General features: G+C 48.7%; 1 protein-coding gene across 2 annotated transcripts in view; it reads right to left on the reverse strand.

Moving 5' to 3' along the window:
• Positions 1-23,019, reverse strand: part of CFAP44 (cilia and flagella associated protein 44) — a 64,749-nt gene that overhangs the window by 13,623 nt on the left and 28,107 nt on the right. Inside the window, exons 18-25 of one of the 2 annotated variants that reach the window (XM_083171527.1) lie at positions 16,558-16,837; positions 16,368-16,423; positions 15,044-15,206; positions 11,417-11,547; positions 6,976-7,169; positions 6,676-6,838; positions 3,559-3,736; positions 2,897-3,391 (exon numbers count right to left, since the gene is read on the reverse strand). In XM_083171527.1, coding sequence (XP_083027653.1) covers positions 2,897-3,391; positions 3,559-3,736; positions 6,676-6,838; positions 6,976-7,169; positions 11,417-11,547; positions 15,044-15,206; positions 16,368-16,423; positions 16,558-16,837 — 1,660 coding nt within the window. Of the gene's footprint in view, positions 1-2,896; positions 3,392-3,558; positions 3,737-6,675; positions 6,842-6,975; positions 7,170-11,416; positions 11,548-15,043; positions 15,207-16,367; positions 16,424-16,557; positions 16,838-23,019 lie in introns of both variants that reach the window. The other variant, XM_083171526.1, reaches the window with a different exon arrangement.

Consider the following 23,019-nt stretch of genomic DNA (forward strand, 5'->3'; position numbering starts at 1 on the left):
GTAAGGCTGCGGGGTAAGAAGGTTAGGGTTAGGCTGCAGGGTAGGAAGGTTAGGGTTAGGCTGAAGAGTAAGAAGGTTAGGCACCAACGCGTAAGGTAAGGGTTATACTGTGGCGTAAGAATGTTAGGGTTAGGCTGAAGAGTAGAAAGGTTAGGGTTAGGCGGTGGTGTAAGAAGGTTAGGGTTAGGCTGAAGGGTAGGAAGGTTTGGGTTAGGCTGAAGGGTAGGAAGGTTAGGGTTAGGCGGTGGTATAAGAAGGTTAGGGTTAGGCGGTGGTGTAAGAAGGTTAGGGTTAGGCTGTGGGGTAAGAAGGTTAGGGTTAGGCTGTGGGGTAAGAAGGTTAGGGTTAGGCGGTGGGGTAAGAAGGTTAGGCTTAGGCTGCAGGGTAAGAAGGTTAGGGTTAGGCTGTGGGGTAAGAAGGTTAGGGTTAGGCTGTGGGGTAAGAAGGTTAGGGTTAGGCTGTGGGTTAAGGTGGTTAGGGTTAGGCTGCGGGGTAGGAAGGTTAGGGTTAGGCTGCGGGGTAAGAAGGTTAGGGTAAGGCTGCGGGGTAAGAAGGTTAGGGTAAGGCTGAAGAGTAAGAAGGTTAGGCACCAACGCATAAGGTAAGGGTTATGCTGTGGGGTAAGAATGTTAGGGTTAGGCTGAAGAGTAGAAAGGTTAGGGTTAGGCGGTGGTGTAAGAAGGTTAGGGTTAGGCTGAAGGGTAGGAAGGTTTGGGTTAGGCTGAAGGGTAGGAAGGTTAGGGTTAGGCGGTGGGGTAAGAAGGTTATGCTTAGGCTGCAGGGTAGGAAGGTTAGGGTTAGGCTGTGGGGTAAGAAGGTTAGGGTTAGGCTGTGGGGTAAGAAGGTTAGGGTTAGGCTGCAGGGTAGGAAGGTTAGGGTTAGGCTGCGGGGTAAGAAGGTTAGGGTAAGGCTGCGGGGTAAGAAGGTTAGGGTAAGGCTGCGGGGTAAGAAGGTTAGGGTTAGGCTGCAGGGTAGGAAGGTTAGGGTTAGGCTGAAGAGTAAGAAGGTTAGGCACCAACGCGTAAGGTAAGGGTTATACTGTGGCGTAAGAATGTTAGGGTTAGGCTGAAGAGTAGAAAGGTTAGGGTTAGGCGGTGGTGTAAGAAGGTTAGGGTTAGGCTGAAGGGTAGGAAGGTTTGGGTTAGGCTGAAGGGTAGGAAGGTTAGGGTTAAGCGGTGGTATAAGAAGGTTAGGGTCAGGCTGTGGGGTAAGAAGGTTAGGGTTAGGCGGTGGGGTAAAAAGGTTAGGGTTATGCTGTGGGCAGGGCCGGTGTAAAGCACCACAGCGCCTCAGGCGGAGGGAGCTCACCCGTTGTGTTGATCCATGTGTGGGGGGGGGGGTTAGTGCCATGCGATGCAACGCTCCCCAGGGCCATGGTGCCGCTCCCGGGGGGGCTCCCGGTTGATGCAATGCGGCGCGAGTCGCCATGATGTTCCAGGGGGGAGGGCTTGCCGGGTGATGCGGCGCGGGTCGTTTCATCACTCCACGGGGGATGGGTAGGTGGGTGATGCAGTGAGTCGCAACCAGCGCCGCTCAACTCCATCCAGGGTGGGGGACCAGCTCCAAACTGCTGCCCTCCAGTGGCCGACACCCTAGGCAAATGCCTAAGGCTGCCTAGTGGTGGCGCCGGCCCTGGCTGTGGCGTAAGAAGGTTAGGGTTAGGCTGAAGGGTAAGAAGGATAGGCACCAACGCGTAAGGTTAGGGTTATGCTGTGGGGTAAGAAGGTTAGGGTTAGGCTGAAGGGTAAGAAGGTTAGGGTTAGGCTGAAGGGTAAGAAGGATAGGCACCAACGCGTAAGGTTAGGGTTATGCTGTGGGTAGTCAGAGTTAGGGTAAGGGGCAAAGGAAGTTTGAAAAGCTGAAGGGTAAGAAGGTTAGGGTTAGGCGGTGGTGTAAGAAGGTCAGGGTTAGGCGGTGGTGTAAGAAGGTTAGGGTTATGCTGTGGGGTAAGAAGGTTAGGGTTAGGCTGAAGGGTAAGAAGGTTAGGGTTAGGCTGAAGGGTAAGAAGGTTAGGGTTAGGCTGAAGGGTAAGAAGGTTAGGGTTAGGCTGAAGGGTAAGAAGGTTAGGGTTAGGCTGAAGGGTAAGAAGGTTGGGGTTAGGCTGAAGGGTAAGAAGGTTAGGGTTAGGCTGAAGGGTAGGAAGGTTAGGGTTAGATTGAAGGGTAAGAAGGTTAGGGTTAGGCTGAAGGGTAAGAAGGTTAGGGTTAGGCTGAAGAGTAAGAAGGTTAGGGTTAGGCTGAAGGGTAAGAAGGATAGGGTTAGGCGGTGGTGTAAGAAGGTTAGGGTTAGGCTGAAGGGTAAGAAGGTTAGGGTTATGCTGTGGAGTAAGAAGGTTAGGGTTAGGCTGAAGGGTAGGAAGGTTAGGCACCAACGCGTAAGGTTAGGGTTATGCTGTGGGTAGTCAGAGTTAGGGTAAGGGGCAAAGGAAGTATATTTACCCGACTCTTGTTGGTATTCCCGCTATTGGGATGCCAGTGTTGGTGTTCTGACTGCCAGCATCCCCTCTGTATTCTGGTGGTGCTGCTGCCATCTACCATTTTATGTACCGATCACATACTGTACACTGTATATTTAGATCTTGCAGAAGAGACATGGGCGGTATATGTAATCTATGCAGCCGCTAGCATATTAGTACCCTGGGGGCTTTCCTGCTAAAGGTCTGTCGCGGGAATCTCTGCGCTGGATCCCGAAACTTGTACCTGGCAGAAATGCCACGCAGTAATACCTGGTACTAATTATTATTCCCCATTGTCTGATATAATTCACCCTCTGCGTCAATCATACGACTAAAGGCGGACATCAGTTTAGGTGTAGCGGATACATTCACTTATATCAGGTGCACAGTGAATAGTGGGGCACAGGGAATCCTTCCCTGTTATCTCCCTCCTCCTATTACCTGCTGTATGAGGTTCTCCTGCTTATACATGTTCTTGATTTCTTCTATCTGCAGCATCTCCCTCTCTAGGTCTGACAGCTCCGAGTCTTGTATCGGTCTTCTTCTGGGAGACACAGAACCATAGGACCTGGTGGTGGTCGTGGTGGATGGTCTGGAGGAGGACTCTGATAAACTGACTGTAGCTTGTTGTTTTCCTCCAAACCCACCGAACTCGCCAAACCCTCCGCTCTCTGCCGCCTGCGGAGCCTGAATGCGCCGTTCCTGCTCCAACTGGAATCTTCGCAGCGTCTCGCTGTTGTACTGAAACTTCTTCTCCGGTGTCTCGTCTGGACACATAGACGGGATCATCGGGATGGAGAGGTGTTTGGAAGGGTCCAGTGCGAGCTGGACGTCTCTCACTTCTCCCACCAAGCTCTTCATCCTCGCTATGGTCTCCACCTTCAGATCTCGAAGTGCCAGGATTGAGCGGTTCATGGACGATTTCCGCTCATGTATCTGTACAAATAAACAAAAGATGGAGGTGTTATAGTGATCGCTTCTATTACACATGAAAGGCAAGGACAGATCAGTTATCTACACGGGTATCTGCTGGGAGTTGTAGTTCCTAACTGACCAATCTCTATACTAAGATGTCGCCAGCCTATTATAGTTATTGTACATACCAGGTTTTCCAGCACTGCCAGTTCGTTCCTCTTCCTTTCGGCATTGATACGCAGCTGCTCGGGTACAGTATAATCTTCGGCTGTTTTCAGCTTAAAGTCTCCCATGTTCTCTTTGGCATTTTTAATAGCCAAGACATCTTGTGGGTCCTCGTAGTCCTCACTGGGCTTAGTTTTGTACCTGGAGACAATAACACATCAGCATGCCATCCAGGTGACGGAAATATAGTCATTCTCACACCCACCTTACACTACTGCTGGCAGTGCACCCCGAGAGTCACTACTACTGGCAGTGCACCCCGAGAGTCACTACTACTGGCAATGTACCCCGAGAGTCACTACTACTGGCAGTGTACCCCGAGAGTCACTACTACTGGCAGTGCACCCCGAGAGTCACTACTACTGGCAGTGTACCCCGAGAGTCACCACTACTGGCAGTGCACCCCGAGAGTCACTACTACTGGCAGTGCACCCCGAGAGTCACTACTACTGGCAGTGCACCAGAAGAGTCACTACTACTGGCAGTGCACCCCGAGAGTCACTACTACTGGCAGTGCACCCCGAGAGTCACTACTGGCAGTGCACCCCGAGAGTCACTACTACTGGCAGTGCACCCCGAGAGTCACTACTACTGGCAGTGCTCCCCGAGAGTCACTACTACTGGCATTGCACCCCGAGAGTCACTACTACTGGCATTGCACCCCGAGAGTCACTACTACTGGCAGTGTACCCTGAGAGTCACTACTACTGGCAGTGTACCCCGAGAGTCACTACTACTGGCAGTGTACCCCGAGAGTCACTACTACTGGCAATGTACCCTGAGAGTCACTACTACTGGCAGTGCACCCTGAGAGTCACTACTACTGGCAGTGTACCCTGAGAGTCACTACTACTGGCAGTGCACCCTGAGAGTCACTACTACTGGCAGTGTACCCTGAGAGTCACTACTACTGGCAGTGTACCCCGAGAGTCACTACTACTGGCAGTGCACCACGAGAGTCACTACTACTGGCAGTGCACCCCGAGAGTCACTACTACTGGCAGTGCACCCTGAGAGACACTACTACTGGCAGTGCACCCCGAGAGTCACTACTACTGGCAGTGCACCCTGAGAGTCACTACTACTGGCAGTGCACCCCGAGAGTCACTACTACTGGCAGTGTACCCTGAGAGTCACTACTACTGGCATTGCACCCCGAGAGTCACTACTACTGGCAGTGCACCCTGAGAGTCACTACTACTGGCAGTGTACCCCGAGAGTTACTACTACTGGCAGCGTACCCCGAGAGTCACTACTACTGGCAGTGTACCCCGAGAGTCACTAATACTGGCAGCGTACCCCGAGAGTCACTACTACTGGCAGCGTACCCCGAGAGTCACTACTACTGGCAGTGTACCCCGAGAGTCACTACTACTGGCAGTGCACCCCGAGAGTCACTACTACTGGCAGTGCACCCCGAGAGTCACTACTACTGGCAGTGCACCCCGAGAGTCACTACTACTGGCAGTGCACCCCGAGAGTCACTACTACTGGCAGTGCACCCCGAGAGTCACTACTACTGGCAGTGCACCTCGAGAGTCACTACTACTGGCAGTGCACCCCGAGAGTCACTACTACTGGCAGTGCACCCCGAGAGTCACTACTACTGGCAGTGCACCCCGAGAGTCACTACTACTGGCAGTGCACCCCGAGAGTCACTACTACTGGCAGTGCACCCCGAGAGTCACTACTACTGGCAGTGCACCCCGAGAGTCACTACTACTGGCAGTGTACTCCGAGAGTCACAACTACTGGCAGTGCACCCCGAGAGTCACTACTACTGGCAGTGTACTCCGAGAGTCACTACTACTGGCAGTGCACCCCGAGAGTCACTAATACTGGCAGTGCACCCCGAGAGTCACTACTACTGGCAGTGCTCATGTTCGAGCACCCGTATAACTCACAGCTCATGTTACAGCACATGTATAACTCACAGCTCATGTTCCAGCACACGTATAACTCAGAGCTCATGTTCCAGCACATGTATAACTCACAGCTCATGTTCCAGCACACATATAACTCACAGCTCATGTTCCAGCACACACAAAACTCACAGCTCATGTTCCAGCACACGTATAACTCACAGCTCATGTTCCAGCACACGTATAACTCACAGCTCATGTTCCAGCACTCGTATAACTCACAGCTCATGTTCCAGCACACGTATAACTCACAGCTCATGTTCCAACACATGTATAACTCACAGCTCATGTTCCAGCACACGTATAACTCACAGCTCATGTTCCAGCACACGTATAACTCACAGCTCATGTTCGAGCACACGTATAACTCACAGCTCATGTTCCAGCACCCGTATAACTCACAGCTCATGTTCCAACACATGTATAACTCACAGCTCATGTTCCAGCACACACACATAACTCACAGCTAATGTTCCAGCACATGTATAACTCACAGCTCATGTTCCAGCACACACAAAACTCACAGCTCATGTTCCAGCACATGTATAACTCACAGCTCATGTTCCAGCACACGTATAACTCACAGCTCATGTTCCAGCACACACAAAACTCACAGCTCATGTTCCAGCACACGTATAACTCACAGAACACGTTCCAGCACACACATATAACTCACAGCTCATGTTCCAGCACTCTTATAACTCACAGCTAATGCTCCAGCACACGTATAACTCACAGCTCATGTTCCAGCACTCGTATAACTCACAGCTCATGTTCCAGCACACGTATAACTCACAGCTCATGTTCCAGCACACATATAACTCACAGCTCATGTTCCAGCACACGTATAACTCACAGCTCATGTTCCAGCACACGTATAACTCACAGCTCATGTTCCAGCACACATATAACTCACAGCTCATGTTCCAGCACCCATATAACTCACAGCTCATGTTCCAACACATGTATAACTCACAGCTCATGTTCCATCACACACACATAACTCACAGCTAATGTTCCAGCACACGTATAACTCACAGCTAATGTTCCAGCACTCGTATAACTCACAGCTAATGTTCCAGCACACGTATAACTCACAGCATATGTTCCAGCACACGTGTAACTCACAGCTCATGTTCCAGCACACATATAACTCACAGCTCATCCCACTCCTTCTTCCTCTGTAAGATTTTGGATTTTATTTTCTCAGTCTTCTCGAGGATCTTCCGGATTCTTTCCACGCGGCCCTCAGTGCGCCTTCCTACCCACTGCTGCTTCTGCCCCTGCGTCACATCACCAAGCTCGCTCTCTGCTCCTATAGCTGCTTCATTACGTGATGTAACACAGGTACAAACCACAACCAGAGACAGTGTTAGATAATCTGCAACTGATCCCCTCCTGTATACCCCCAGCAGTCCCCTCATCAGTGCCCCAGAGAGGAGTTCCCATCCCCCTCACCTGAGTCACGGCTGTCTTTAGGCAAATCTGCCCCTTTCAGAAGTAGGTCATAGCGGGTGGCCCTTCTCTTTCCGATCATCCCCTTCACCTTGTAGTTCTTCTCTGAGAGGAACAGAAGCCTGTATGTAGTCACCTGGTGCTCTGTGCTGATGGCGCGGACCGTCACCGTATCGAATTCCACCTTATCCCGGAACCTGGCATGTGACAGACAGACACATTCAGTCATCATTCCCAGAGGTGTACAGAACACATCGGGGCTTCGGCCTTCCCAGGGGGTACACAGGAACACAGGGCCTTCAACGTGAGACATGGCAAGATGCCACGAATACTGGCCTAGGCTCCTGCATCCGACCAGGTGTGAGACAAGTACCCTGAATGCAGTGACGTGCGGTGAGGTTAGTGACTGGTGAGGCACTGGCTAGTTTCAGAGCCAGAGCCAAAAAAAAACACGTAGGGTCCCCCCTCCCAAGCATAACCAGCCCCGGGCTCGTTGAGCCAGTCCTGGTTCCCCAAATATAGGGATAAAAAAATTGTGGGGTTCCCCCATATTTAAGAAACCAGCACCAGGCTCTTGGACCAGTCCTGGTTCCAAAAAATACGGGGGACAAAAAAACTGGGGGTCCCCCGCATTTTGGAACCAACACCGGGCTCCAACAGCCAGCAGTGTCATGCCACAGCTGGGGGACACTTTTTATGCAAGGTCCCCCAGCCATAGCATGTTCACCCTGGCTGGTCAGCCCTGGATGGGGTACCTGGGGGAGTGAGGACCCCCCCAATAAAGGGGTCCCCCACCCCCAGGCTTCACCCATCCCGGGCTGAAGCCCGGGGCTGTCCCCGATGTCCCAGGGCGGTGGACACCGGGCTGATAAAATAAGTGTAAAAGTATTGGGTTCTGCTGCGGAACAACAAATCACAGCAAACCTTCCCCTGTATGCAGGGACTTGGGGAACCACAAGTCCCAGCATACAGGGCATTAATGGGCCCACTGGGACTTGTAGTCCCACAGCAGAACCAATACACCAATAAAAACACCCACACCATGTAAAGTAAAATTTTATTAACACAGCAGTCTTCACCTGACGGGCGGCAGCCAATAAGCTCTTTTGCGTGGCCGCCGCCGTGCCAGGGCTTCCGGCGTCTTCACCTGGCAGGCGGCAGCCAATAAGCTCTTTTGCGTGGCTGCCGCCGTGCCAGGGCTTCCGGCGTCTTCACCTGGCAAGCGGCAGCCAATAAGCTCTTTTGCGCGGCTGCCGCAGTGCCAGGGCTTCCAGCAACTTCATCTGGTGGGCAGCAGCCTATTTTGAGCTGCTTTGAAAAGCCACTGCCCACTAGACTTCCTGAGTCTTCTTTCTTCGGGAGCTCTTCTATGCTCCATTCCTGATGTCAGACTGCCTGCTGCTGGTTCTTAAAAACTATATGAGGGGGCGGAGCCAGACATGCCACACTCTGATTGGCTCCCGGCGGCCATCTTTAAATTTCAAATGCTGTGTATTTCAAATGCACCTCTGCTTCTATGCCCCAAAATGTGGCTAATATATAAATACTAGTAATTACCGGTACCCTTGCACTACAAGTCCCAGCAACTAACTAACCATGCTGGGACTTGTAGTGCAAGGTCCGCTCTTCCCCCCCCCCCAGCAGCCCGGTGCCAAGCTCCAGTCCCACTACCAAGCTCCCCCCGCCTGCTGCCCGGGACACTGTCGGCTCAGGTGCAGGGGGAGCTGTCATTTCTCTTCCCCGGGATGCGGGGAAGAGGAGACATTGCTAGCTGGGCAATATTTGGTGGCGGGGTGGTAGCGGTGGATCTCATCTGTGCCCCAGGCTACTGCTTCCCCCCCCCCCACCCCCACAGTGCGGCGCCGAACGCCCGCTACAGCCGCTACCTAGCTCCCCCCGCCTGCTGCCTGTGGTCCCTGTCGGCTCAGGTGCAGGGGGAGCTGTCAGTTCTCTTCCCCGGGATGCGGAGGCAGACATTGCTAGCTGGGCAATATTTGGTGGCGGGGTGGTAGCGGCGGATATCTGCGCCCCAGGCTACTGCTGCACCCCCACCCCCCGCAGCGCGGCGCCGAACGCCCGCTACAGCCGCTACCTAGCTCCCCCCGCCTGCTGCGTGTGGTCCCTGTCGGCTCAGGTGCAGGGGGAGCTGTCAGTTCTCTTCCCCGGGATGCGGGGAAGAGCAGAAGAGGAGTCATTGCTACCGTAGCTGGGCAATATTTGGTGGCGGGGTGGTAGCGGCGGATATCTGCGCCCCAGGCTACTGCTGCTCCCCCCCCCACCCCCCGCAGTGCGGCGCCGAATGCCCGCTACCTAGCTCCCCCCGCCTGCTGCCCGTGCTCCCTGTCGGCTCAGGTGCAGGGGGAGCTGTCAGTTCTCTTCCCCGCATGTGATACGGGGAAGAGAACTGACAGCTCCCCCTGCACCTGAGCCGACAGTGTCCCGGGCAGCAGGCGGGGGGAACTTGGTAGTGGGACTGGAGCTTGGCACCGGGCTGCTGCACTGCGGGGGGGAAGAGCGGGGGCAGCAGTAGCCTGGGGCGCAGATACCCGCTGGCGCCGCTACCACCCCGCCACCAAATATTGCCCAGCTAGCAATGTCTGCCTCCGCATCCCGGGGAAGAGAACTGACAACTCCCCCTGCACCTGAGCCGACAGGGACTACAGGCAGCAGGCGGGAGGAGCTAGGTAGCGGCTGTAGCGGGCGTTCGGCGCCGCACTGTGGGGGTGGGGGGGAGAAGCAGTAGCCTGGGGCACAGATGAGATACCCGCCGCTACCACCCCGCCACCAAATATTGCCCAGCTAGCAATGTCTCCTCTTCCCCGCATCCCGGGGAAGAGAAATGACAGCTCCCCCTGCACCTGAGCCGACAGTGTCCCGGGCAGCAGGCGGGGGGAGCTTGGTAGTGGGACTGGAGCTTGGCAACGGGCTGCTGGGGGGGGGGGGGAGAGCGGGGGCAGCAGCAGCCTGGGGCGCAGATTAAATATACCCGCCGCTACCACCCCTGCTGTCCGCAGCCGCCCGCAGCCATCGATCAGTGGCAGTTGCTGCAGTGCAGTGGAGCGCACATATGCCCCTACTCCTGCCAGCACCGATGCCTTGGTTGAATGTAAAATTAAATAAAATCAGTGAGTGTTGGGGGGGGGGGGACACAGAATGCATTTTTAAAAACTATAATAGTGCCTGTGTAAGTGTAGTGTTAACTAAACACTTACATGATGATGCTGTCCCTGCCTGCAGACACTGACTGACACTGTGCAGCTCATGGACAGCGGATACAGGCTATCAGTGAGTGACAGTCTGCTCCGCTGTCCTATCACATCTGTCTCAGTGGCAGGGGCATCCGTCCCTGTCATTGAGGCAGAGGAGTAGATGCCGCTTCCCCATACAATTTCAGTGGGCTTCTCAGCCTCTTTTCTCCCTGCGGGTTATGCCCGCCCCCAGCTGCCTGACAGTTTTCTATTGTCAGCGGGAGGCACAGCTCCCGCTGCCACCCAGCCTCCCCACAGTGTCCCACCTCATAGCTAATTAAAGAAAAAAATCAAATAAGATATTTATAACAGCATATGAGTTATTGTGAAATAAATATCATCTTTGAATTATTTTTTTTTATCAGTTATGACAGGGGAGGCTCTGCCTCCCCTGCCTCCCCTGACTGCACGTCCCTGCCTGAATGTCATACACAACCAGTAACATCAGCAGGTAACATACCGGACCCTGTTCTATGCCATCTGCTGCCAGCCAATCACAGGGCACTACAGCCAGCGTGCACGGAACTACAGGAAGGAACCACCAATAACATTCACTATTACTTATTGGGCCTGAAGATTTTCCGGTCTCAGCTGCTCTGCCGTCCCAAGCTTTCCCAGAACAATTCCGGTCATACCATTGATAAGTAGGGGTGCGCCAGTGGTGCCTTAGGCGGTGCACCACTGGCACATGCCTATCTGGCAGCACCACCACTCCTCTCTGTCATCACTCCCCATCCCTCGCTTTATCACTCATCCCGCTGCTGATCGTTCCTCGTCATCGCCTGGGAAGTTCGGGGCTGTTTGGGCATTCCCGGGCTTGTGCCCGAATGGAAATAGGGAGGGATCGGTGCCAGCTGGCAGTTCCTTCAGTGGTTACCATGTTTGTTCTGCCCTGGTACGTTTGTCCTGCCCCAGGAAAACCCACCACTGAAGGGGTTAAACCCTGTGGAGGACCCTAGAAAGTGGAAACTTCAGGGTCTCCTCTCGCAAAATCGCTCTAATACGTTTTTAAATTAACCAAAACAACAATGGGCCTGATTCAGACACACTCGTAGCCCAGCGAGCGGGTAAGTGCTGCATGCTGCCTCGACAAACGCCCACCCTCCTCCCCGCTTCCCCAATCCGCTGGACGAAAAATCATTTTCATGCCTACTCTGCCAATTTGGTAATCCGGCACTGGTTATATAGTCACTCACCGAGCCTGCAGCTTCTTCAGTCCTATGTTATGTTTCTCCTGCTCCCAGGCCAGTTCCTTCAGCGTGGTCCGGATCCTTTCTGAAGTCTGCCGCTCCAACTCCTCCCGGATCCGGTGATCCATCTCAAACTCCTGGGACAGAAACAGAGGACTGTGGGTATTTACCTATAATCTGCATACAATGACTGATGCCTGACAAGAGAAGATTGGGGCAGAACTTGTTTCATCTGGTCCCATCGGTTACTTCACAGTGTGATTGACAGGAAAGGAACATTGGGGAGTTATGTGGGATTGGCTGCACGTACTTGAGGCACTTATCTGCCTTCAGATGCGATCATGTATGTAATCATTAAATATATCTACAGCACTGGGGATGCAATGATATACAGCCCAGCAGCCACCACGATGGAGGAATGCCAGCCTCCAAAATGCTAAAACAAGTAAGAGAAGAACGTGGGGCGCCCGGCGGCAGACCTGGAAACTATTATAATAAAACAATTTTATTGAAAACCCAAATACACAAAACCACAATTGAATTGGAACAATAAAAGAAAAATCACAAAAAAAGTTACAATAATAATAATACATACAAGCGGATACCTCCTGGGGGTCATCAATTAAGGTAGGAATAAAAGTTCATCTTTATGCGATAACAAGCTTGCCAAATTCTGGTTAAAATATGCACTCAATGTGCAAACGGCCTCGTCAATCTGACTAGATTGTAGAACAATAGTCCGACAATTGGGTAGATTGGCAATACAGTACAGATCACACAAATCTAGGCATTTATTCAGAGTGGTGGATTAAATCCGGGGTACTTGTGTATTATCACGGCGCCCATCGCGTCGCATCGCATCCCACTAATTAAGGTATGCCATGGCATGCGATGGACCCGATTTGAGCCTTTCCCCGGGATGAGTGTACAATTTTAATATTGCGTCGCATCGCATGCCATTTTAATGGCGATGCGATGCAACGCAATTTCCATGTTAAATGCCCACCCAGACCCAATTTTTAATTGTATCCCCACCCTGATGGGTAATGACAATGTTAAATGCCCCCCATTGTTAACGCCACCCCACTATCAACTCCAACCCGAAGCGTGGCGAGCGCAGTGTGCCCGCGAGGGGCGGCATTACGCGTCCTCCGACCTTTTCATACCCCCACTATCCACGTCGGCGTGGAGTTGACTTTATATAGTGTGGTGAGCGCAGCGAGCCACCGAGCCCGAAGCGTGGGGAGCGCAGCGAGCACCGCGAGGGGACGTGGAATACATGTAAAGTAATCTGCGTCCCCTCGCCACGCTTCTGGCTCACCACACTATATAAAATCAACTCCACGCTGACGTGGATAGTGGGGGTATGAAAAGGTCGGAGGGTGCCTGTACAATTAAAAATCGGGTATAATCGTGTCTCATCGCATGCGATGCGACACGATTTTGTGGTTGTACAATGCCCTGCGATGGAAATTGGGGGCGCCGTGATAATACACAAGTACCAAATCCGGTTATGCGGATAAGTGTCACCAATTCATGGCAGCAGGGACGTCCTCAGATTGTGCGTTATAGACAGCAGCTCCCTGCGTATAACGGGGCTCACCCGGCCCGGCGGGGAGAGGCTGCTGAATTGTGTAAAGACGCTAGCGTCTGCACTGTGATCAGCGCTGACTGCCCGGCTGCCTGTCCTCTGTGCCCGGCGTGGTAGCTCGAGCCTCACCGCTTGCTGCTTGCGAATGCTGTATAGGCTCCAGCCCTCGCGGGCATGTGAGTGCAGTTAATGAGTGCCGTAGGGTCGCAAACGTGAGGCTGGGCTAGCGGGGGTAAAGGCGACAGGACATCCCGTATTGCTGATTCCTCCGAAAATGCGTTTCGTGGCTTTTTCCAATTGGGAATTTTTTATTGTTTTTCATCTCCAATTCAATTGTGGTTTTGTGTATTTGGGTTTTCAATAAAATTGTTTTATTATAATTGTTTCCAAGCCTGCCCCTGGTGCCCCATGTTCTTCTCTTACTTCTTTATGGGCCTTATTCTGATCTGAGCTCAGTACAAATTTGTTCGGAAAATGGGCAAAACCATGTGCACTGCAGGTGGGGCAGATGTAACCTGTGCAAAGAGAGTTAGATTTGGGTGGGGTGTGCTGAAACTGAAATCTAAATTGCAGTGTAAAGATAATGCAGCCAGTATATACCCTGCACAGAAACAAAAACCTCACACAAATCTAACTCTCTCTATAAATGTTACATCTGCCCCACCTGCAGTGCACATGGTTTTGCCCATTTTCCAAACAAATTTGTACTGAGCTCAGATCAGAATGAGGCCCATGTGTGTAACCATATCATACCACTGTACAAGGCACTGGTTAGACCGCATCTGGAATGTGGAGTGCAGTTCTGAGCTCCACATTACAAAAAGAACATGGTAGAACTGAAAGAGTTCAGAGAAGGGCAACCAAGCTAATAAAAGAGAAGGAGTGATTAAGCTAAGAGGATATATTAGCCAAATTAGGAATGTTTACGCTGGAGAAGAGATGATTAAAGGGAGATAGGCTTAACACGTACAGATATATGCTGCGCTGTGTGATGCGATGTACGCGGGAGACAGTGTGTGGCATAATGTGAACTAGAGGCACTGTATGACGTAATAGAACTGGGGGCAGTGTGTGGCATAATGTGAACTAGAGACACTGTGTGATATAATATGAACTGGGGGAAGTGTGCGGCATAATGTGTCCTATAGACACTGTGTGGCATAATGTGAACTGGGGGCAGTGTATGGCATAATGTGAACTAGAGACACTGTGTGGCATAATGTGAACTGGGGGCAGTGTCTGGCATAATGTGAACTGGGGGCAGTGTGAGGCATAATGTGTACTATAGACACTGTGGCATAATGTGAACTGGGGACAGTGTGTGGCATAATGTGAACTGGGGGCAGTGTGTGGCATAATGTGAACTGGGGGCAGTGTGTGGCATAATGTGAACTGGGGGCAGTGTGCGGCATAATGTGTACTATAGACACTGTGTGGCATAATGTGAACTGGGGGTAGTGTGTGTCATAATGTGAACTGGGGGCTGTGTGTGGCATAATGTGATCTAGAGGCACTGTGTGGCATAATGTGAACTGGAGGCAGTGTGTGGCATAATGTGAACTGGAGGCAGTGTGTGGCATAATGTGAACTGGGGGCAGTGTGTGGCATAATGTGAACTGGGGGCAGTGTGTTTCATAATGTGAACTAGAGGCATTGTGTGGCATAATGTGAACTACAGATACTGTGTAGCATAATGTGAACTGGGGGCAGTGTGTGACATAATATGAAATGGAGACACTAAAGTGATCAACATACTTTTGCTGCTGGGAGTACAGATGTAGCCACTGTCATCGTGGCTCCAATGCGGCCGCGCATGGATGTCTGGAGTGCCTAGTTGCGCCTGCAACTCAGGATGCCGGGTTGCTGGCTAATGTAGAACTAACGGCCATGGGAGTGACAAAGATGCACGCACATGCAGCGTGGTTATGTATCGCGGCATACTTGTCGCACCTGTGCCTCATTGGAGCCACGCTGTGAGTATTTACAAATAATGTTTTCTATGGGATCCCCTCATATCTGAATCCGGCCTGAAGGATACTTACCACTCTGCCTAGCTGCATGTGAGCTGGCAGCTCCGTATTCTTCCTCAGTATGAGCCGGAACTCATTTCTCAACATGGCGAGCTGCTGCCTCTTGCTGGCCTTCTTCTCCTCGGCTTGTTTGAGGAGCAGATCGTGTTGCCGCTTCTGTTTGGCGATCTCTATGCTGAGGAGAAGCAGATAAGACATCACAGCGTCACACCAGACCCATTCTTTTTTGCGCTAAATTCTGAGAGATTATTAGTTTGCTGCCTGTTACCACAATACCCCTGTTGGCTAAGGGGAGTTAGAAAAGATACGAGAACAAGTGTGGAATGGCGCACTTCTCATCTTCAGTCCATAATATATTAAACAAAGTCCATAACTTGGTGTTATTCTCTTTATCAAAAGTATTTTTAGACAAAACGTGCTGTTTTCACCCGACGCGTTTCGCCCAACAAGGGGCTTCCTCAGGGGTATCAGCTTTATAGAATCACATTGTGCTAAAACTACAAACAGGGTGGGAAGTGTGCGATTCTTTCCTCTAAGCCGAAAGAGAAGGCCACCCAGCCTATGCTACTGTCTCAATCGGTTGATAACTGCCCCGAAATGGCCCCGCCTCTGGTAGAAGGGTTGTTTTGGGGTAATAAATGCAGGTATTCAAGTGGATCGCCCATACAATTGGTCACCTGGATACGTGTTCACTTGTCTGGCTCATCAAGAATCTTGCTGAGACAGACAAGTGAACACTTATCCTGATTTGGATCTCACTCAGTACACTTCACCTCATTAAGGCTAAAGTCTGGTCTGTGTTGTGACCCATACTCAATAATCCAGATAAAGTGGATCTAATATACTGGTGGCGACTTTTTTCAAAATTCTGACTAGTCCCAGACTCTGAAGTTGGTCTAAAGGTCTCATGGATTAGCAACATTTCTAGTAAAAAAAGGTGTCTACTGTTCATATTGCCCCTGATGAAGTCATGTGCGTGACGAAACGCGTTGGCCTGCATGTGTTTTTCGACATCTAACAACTGTGAACAAAGCACTTTAATGTATTGATCCAATGGATTATTCATTCTGTTTAAATTGTTATTAAATTCATGTTTTCAAAACTGTTGTTTTATTGGAAAGCGCCCTCAGAACTCATTTCTGCATATATATATATATATATATATATATATATATATATATATATAGTAGAGTTGTAGGTACATGACATCCTTAGATAATGCAGAGCAATGATGCTGTAAAGTCGTTACCTGGACAATCAGCCAGCGGCGGGATATTACCAGGGCTCTGCATGTACACACGATAAGTCACGAGCTGATTGGCTGCTGCAGACTTACCTGTAAGCGTTAGGATCCTCAATATCCTCTGCGGGTTTGTCTGTCTCCTGATTACTCTGCAATAAAATGTCCAGAATACATGTTATGTATATATCAGAGAAGATTGGCCAATGCTACAGGCTACAGGTGGAGGGAGAAGTTGGGCGGGGAACGTTACACATTGGCAGGGGGCAAGTCGTAGGAGACTTACCCTGGGCGATGGCACTTTTGCTTTCTGCAGACTTAGATTCCGCTCAATGTCTTCCATGGAAAGGATGCTGAAGGTGAATATATTGCCATCAGCTCCGCAGGTCACCAGATACTGGTCATCATAGCTGGAGCTGACTGCTTGTATGGTGCCGTACTGGTTGTCATGCATCCCAAGGGACCAGTAATTGCTCATGGAAGTAAGTAAAGGATCATTGGGCTGAAGTGGATAGACCCGAACGGCACCGTCCTGCATACCACAGAACAACAGCTGCTTGTTGGAGCTACAGATGAGAAGGGGAAGCCAAATCATTACTAGGGGACATCGGTAACATAAGACCACAGTCATTACTAGGGGACATCGGTAACATAAGACCACAGTCATTACTAGGAGACATCAGTAACATAAGACCACAGTCACTACTAGGAGACATCAGTAACATAAGACCACAGTCATTACTAGGGGACATCAGTAACATAAGACCACAGTCATTACTAGGAGACACCAGTAACATAAGACCACAGTCACTACTAGGAGACATCAGTAACATAAGACCACAGTCACTACTAGGAGACATCAGTAACATAAGACCACAGTCATTACTAGGGGAGACCAGTAACATAAGACCACAGTCAATACTAGGGGACATCAGTAACATAAGACCACAATCATTACTAGGAGACATCAGTAACATAAGACCACAGTCACTACTAGGAGACATCAGTAACATAAGACCACAGTCATTACTAGGGGACATCGGTAACATAAGACCACAGTCATTACTAGGGGACATCGGTAACATAAGACCACAGTCATTACTAGGAGACATCAGTAACATAAGACCACAGTCACTACTAGGAGACATCAGTAACATAAGACCACAGTCACTACTAGGAGACATCAGTAACATAAGACCACAGTCATTACTAGGGGAGACCAGTAACATAAGACCACAGTCAATACTAGGGGACATCAGTAACATAAGACCACAGTCATTACTAGGGGAGACCAGTAACATAAGACCACAGTCACTACTAGGAGACATCAGTAACATAAGATCACAGTCACTACTAGGAGACATCAGTAACATAAGACCACAGTCACTACTAGGAGACATCAGTAACATAAGACCACAGTCATTACTAGGGGACATCGGTAACATAAGACCACAGTCATTACTAGGGGACATCGGTAACATAAGACCACAGTCACTACTAGGAGACATCAGTAACATAAGACCACAGTCACTACTAGGAGACACCAGTAACATAAGACCACAGTCATTACTAGGAGACCTCAGTAACATAAGATCACAGTCATTACTAGGAGACATCAGTAACATAAGACCACAGTCATTACTAGGAGACATCAGTAACATAAGACCACAGTCACTACTAGGAGACACCAGTAACATAAGATCACAGTCACTACTAGGGGACACCAGTAACATAAGACCACAGTCATTACTAGGAGAAATCAGTAACATAAGACCACAGTCACTACTAGGGGACATCAGTAACATAAGACCACAGTCACTACTAGGGGACATCAGTAACATAAGACCACAGTCATTACTAGGAGACACCAGTAACATAACACCACAGTCATTACTAGGAGACACCAGTAACATAAGATCACAGTCACTACTAGGAGACACCAGTAACATAAGATCACAGTCATTACTAGGAGACATCAGTAACATAAAACCACAGTCACTACTAGGAGACACCAGTAACATAAGACCACAGTCACTACTAGGAGACACCAGTAACATAAGACCACAGTCACTACTAGGAGACATCAGTAACATTAGACCACAGTCACTACTAGGGGACATCAGTAACATAAGACCACAGTCACTACTAGGAGACACCAGTAACATAAGACCACAGTCACTACTAGGAGACACCAGTAACATAAGACCACAGTCACTACTAGGAGACACCAGTAACATAAGACCACAGTCACTACTAGGACACACCAGTAACATAAGACCACAGTCACTACTAGGAGACACCAGTAACATAAGACCACAGTCACTACTAGGAGACACCAGTAACATAAGACCACAGTCACTACTAGGAGACATCAGTAACATAAGACCACAGTCACTACTAGGAGACACCAGTAACATAACACCACAGTCATTACTAGGAGACATCAGTAACATAGGACCACAGTCACTACTAAGAGACACCAGTAACATAAGACCACAGTCACTACTAGGAGACACCAGTAACATAAGACCACAGTCACTACTAGGAGACATCAGTAACATAAGACCACAGTCACTACTAGGGGACACCAGTAACATAAGACCACAGTCACTACTAGGAGACACCAGTAACATAAGAACACAGTCACTACTAGGAGACACCAGTAACATAAGACCACAGTCATTACTAGGGGACATCAGTAACATAAGACCACAGTCACTACTAGGAGACACCAGTAACATAAGACCACAGTCACTACTAGGGGACACCAGTAACATAAGACCACAGTCATTACTAGGAGACACCAGTAACATAAGACCACAGTCACTACTAGGAGACATCAGTAACATAAGACCACAGTCATTACTAGGAGACATCAGTAACATAAGACCACAGTCATTACTAGGAGACATCAGTAACATAAGACCACAGTCATTACTAGGAGACATCAGTAACATAAGACCACAGTCACTACTAGGAGACACCAGTAACATAAGACCACAGTCACTACTAGGAGACACCAGTAACATAAGACCACAGTCATTACTAGGAGACATCGGTAACATAAGACCACAGTCATTACTAGGGGACATAGGTAACATAAGACCACAGTCACTACTAGGAGACACCAGAAACATAAGACCACAGTCACTACTAGGAGACATCAGTAACATAAGACCACAGTCATTACTAGGAGACATCAGTAACATAAGACCACAGTCACTACGAGGGGACATCAGTAACATAAGACCACTGTCACTACTAGGGGACATCAGTAACATAAGACTACAGTCACTACTAGGAGACACCAGTAACATAAGACCACAGTCACTACTAGGAGAAGTCAGTAACATTAGACCACAGTCACTACTAGGGGATATCAGTAACATAACACCACAGTCATTACTAAGGGACATCAGTAACATAACACCACAGTCATTACTAGGAGACATCAGTAACATAAGACCACAGTCACTACTAGGAGACACCAGTAACATAAGATCACAGTCACTACTAGGAGACATCAGTAACATTAGACCACAGTCACTACTAGGGGACATCAGTAACATAACACCACAGTCACTACTAAGGGACATCAGTAACATAACACCACAGTCACTACTAGGAGACATCGGTAACATAAGACCACAGTCATTACTAGGAGACACCGGTAACATAAGACCACAGTGATTACTAGGAGACACCGGTAACATAAGACCACAGTGATTACTAGGAGACACCAGTAACATAAGACCACAGTCATTACTAGGGGACATCAGTAACATAAGACCACAGTCACTACTAGGAGACATCGGTAACATAAGACCACAGTCACTACTAGGAAACATCGGTAACATAAGACCACAGTCATTACTAGGAGACATCAGTAACATAAGACCACAGTCATTACTAGGGGACATCAGTAACATAAGACCACAGTCATTACTAGGAGACATAAGTAACATAAGACCACACTCATTACTAGGGGAGACTAGTAACATAAGACCACAGCCATTACTAGGACATCAGTAACATAAGACCACAGCCATTACTAGGACATCAGTAACATAAGACCACAGCCATTACTAGGACATCAGTAACATAAGACCGCAGTCATTACTAGGAGACATAAGTAACATAAGACCACAGTCACTACTAGGAGACATCAGTAACATAGCACCACAGCCACTACTAGGGGACATCAGTAACATAAGACCACAGCCATTACTAGGAGACACCAGTAACATAACACCACAGTCATTACTAGGGGACATCAGTAACATAAGACCACAGTCAGTACTAGGAGACATCAGTAACATAAGATCACAGTCACTACTAGGGGACATCAGTAACATAAGACCACAGTCATTACTAGGGGACACCAGTAACATAAGACCATAGTCATTACTAGGAGACATCAGTAACATAAGATCACAGTCACTACTAGGAAACATCAGTAACATAAGACCACAGTCACTACTAGGAGACATCAGTAACATAAGACCACAGTCATTACTAGGGGACACCAGTAACATAAGACCACAGTCATTACTAGGAGATACCAGTAACATAAGACCACAGTCATTACTAGGAGACATCAGTAACATAAGACCACAGTCATTACTAGGAGACACCAGTAACATAAGACCACAGTCATTACTAGGAAACATCAGTAACATAAGACCACAGTCATTACTAGGAGACACCAGTAACATAAGACCACAGTCATTACTAGGGGACACCAGTAACATAAGACCACAGTCATTACTAGGAGACACCAGTAACATAAGACCACAGTCATTACTAGGAGACATCAGTAACATAAGACCACAGTCATTACTAGGAGACACCAGTAACATAAGACCACAGTCATTACTAGGAAACATCAGTAACATAAGACCACAGTCATTACTAGGGGACACCAGTAACATAAGACCACAGTCATTACTAGGAGACACCAGTAACATAAGACCACAGTCATTACTAGGAGACACCAGTAACATAAGACCACAGTCATAACTAGGAAACATCAGTAACATAAGACCACAGTCACTACTAGGAGACATCAGTAACATAAGACCACAGTCACTACTAGGAGACATCAGTAACATAAGACCACAGTCACTACTAGGGGACATCAGTAACATAAGACCACAGTCATTACTAGGAAACATCAGTAACATAAGACCACAGTCATTACTAGGAAACATCAGTAACATAAGACCACAGTCACTACTAGGAGACACCAGTAACATAAGACCACAGTCATTACTAGGAAACATCAGTAACATAAGACCACAGTCATTACTAGGAGACACCAGTAACATAAGACCACAGTCATTACTAGGGGACACCAGTAACATAAGACCACAGTCATTACTAGGAGACACCAGTAACATAAGACCACAGTCATTACTAGGAGACATCAGTAACATAAGACCACAGTCATTACTAGGAGACACCAGTAACATAAGACCACAGTCATTACTAGGAAACATCAGTAACATAAGACCACAGTCATTACTAGGGGACACCAGTAACATAAGACCACAGTCATTACTAGGAGACACCAGTAACATAAGACCACAGTCATTACTAGGAGACACCAGTAACATAAGACCACAGTCATAACTAGGAAACATCAGTAACATAAGACCACAGTCACTACTAGGAGACATCAGTAACATAAGACCACAGTCACTACTAGGAGACATCAGTAACATAAGACCACAGTCACTACTAGGGGACATCAGTAACATAAGACCACAGTCATTACTAGGAAACATCAGTAACATAAGACCACAGTCATTACTAGGAAACATCAGTAACATAAGACCACAGTCATTACTAGGAGACACCAGTAACATAAGACCACAGTCATTACTAGGAGACATCAGTAACATAAGACCACAGTCATTACTAGGAGACACCAGTAACATAAGACCACAGTCATTACTAGGAAACATCAGTAACATAAGACCACAGTCATTACTAGGGGACATCAGTAACATAAGACCACAGTCATTACTAGGGGACATCAGTAATAACATAAGACCACAGTCATTACTAGGAGACATCAGTAACATAAGACCCCAGTCATTACTAGGAAACATCAGTAACATAAGACCACAGTCACTACTAGGAGACATCAGTAACATAAGACCACAGTCATTACTAGGGGACATCAGTAACATAAGACCACAGTCACTACTAGGAGACATCAGTAACATAAGACCACAGTCACTACTAGAGGACACCAGTAACATAAGACCACAGTCACTACTAGGAGACATCGGCAACATAAGACCACAGTCACTACTAGGAGACATCGGTAACATAAAACCACAGTCACTACTAGGAGACATCAGTAACATAAGACCACAGCCATTACTAGGAGACACCAGTAACATAAGACCACAGTCACTACTAGGAGACATCGGTAACATAAAACCACAGTCACTACTAGGAGACATCAGTAACATAAGACCACAGCCATTACTAGGAGACACCAGTAACATAAGACCACAGTCATTACTAGGAGATATCAGTAACATAAGACCACAGTCACTACTAGGGGACACCAGTAACATAAGACCACAGTCATTACTAGGAGACATCAGTAACAGAAGACCACAGTCATTACTAGGAGACATCAGTAACATAAGACCACAGTCACTACTAGGGGACATCAGTAACATAAGACCACAGTCATTACTAGGAAACATCAGTAACATAAGACCACAGTCAT

Source organism: Crinia signifera, chromosome 2 (genome assembly GCF_055691185.1).
Source record: "Crinia signifera chromosome 2, ASM5569118v1, whole genome shotgun sequence".
Lineage (NCBI taxonomy): Eukaryota > Metazoa > Chordata > Amphibia > Anura > Myobatrachidae > Crinia > Crinia signifera.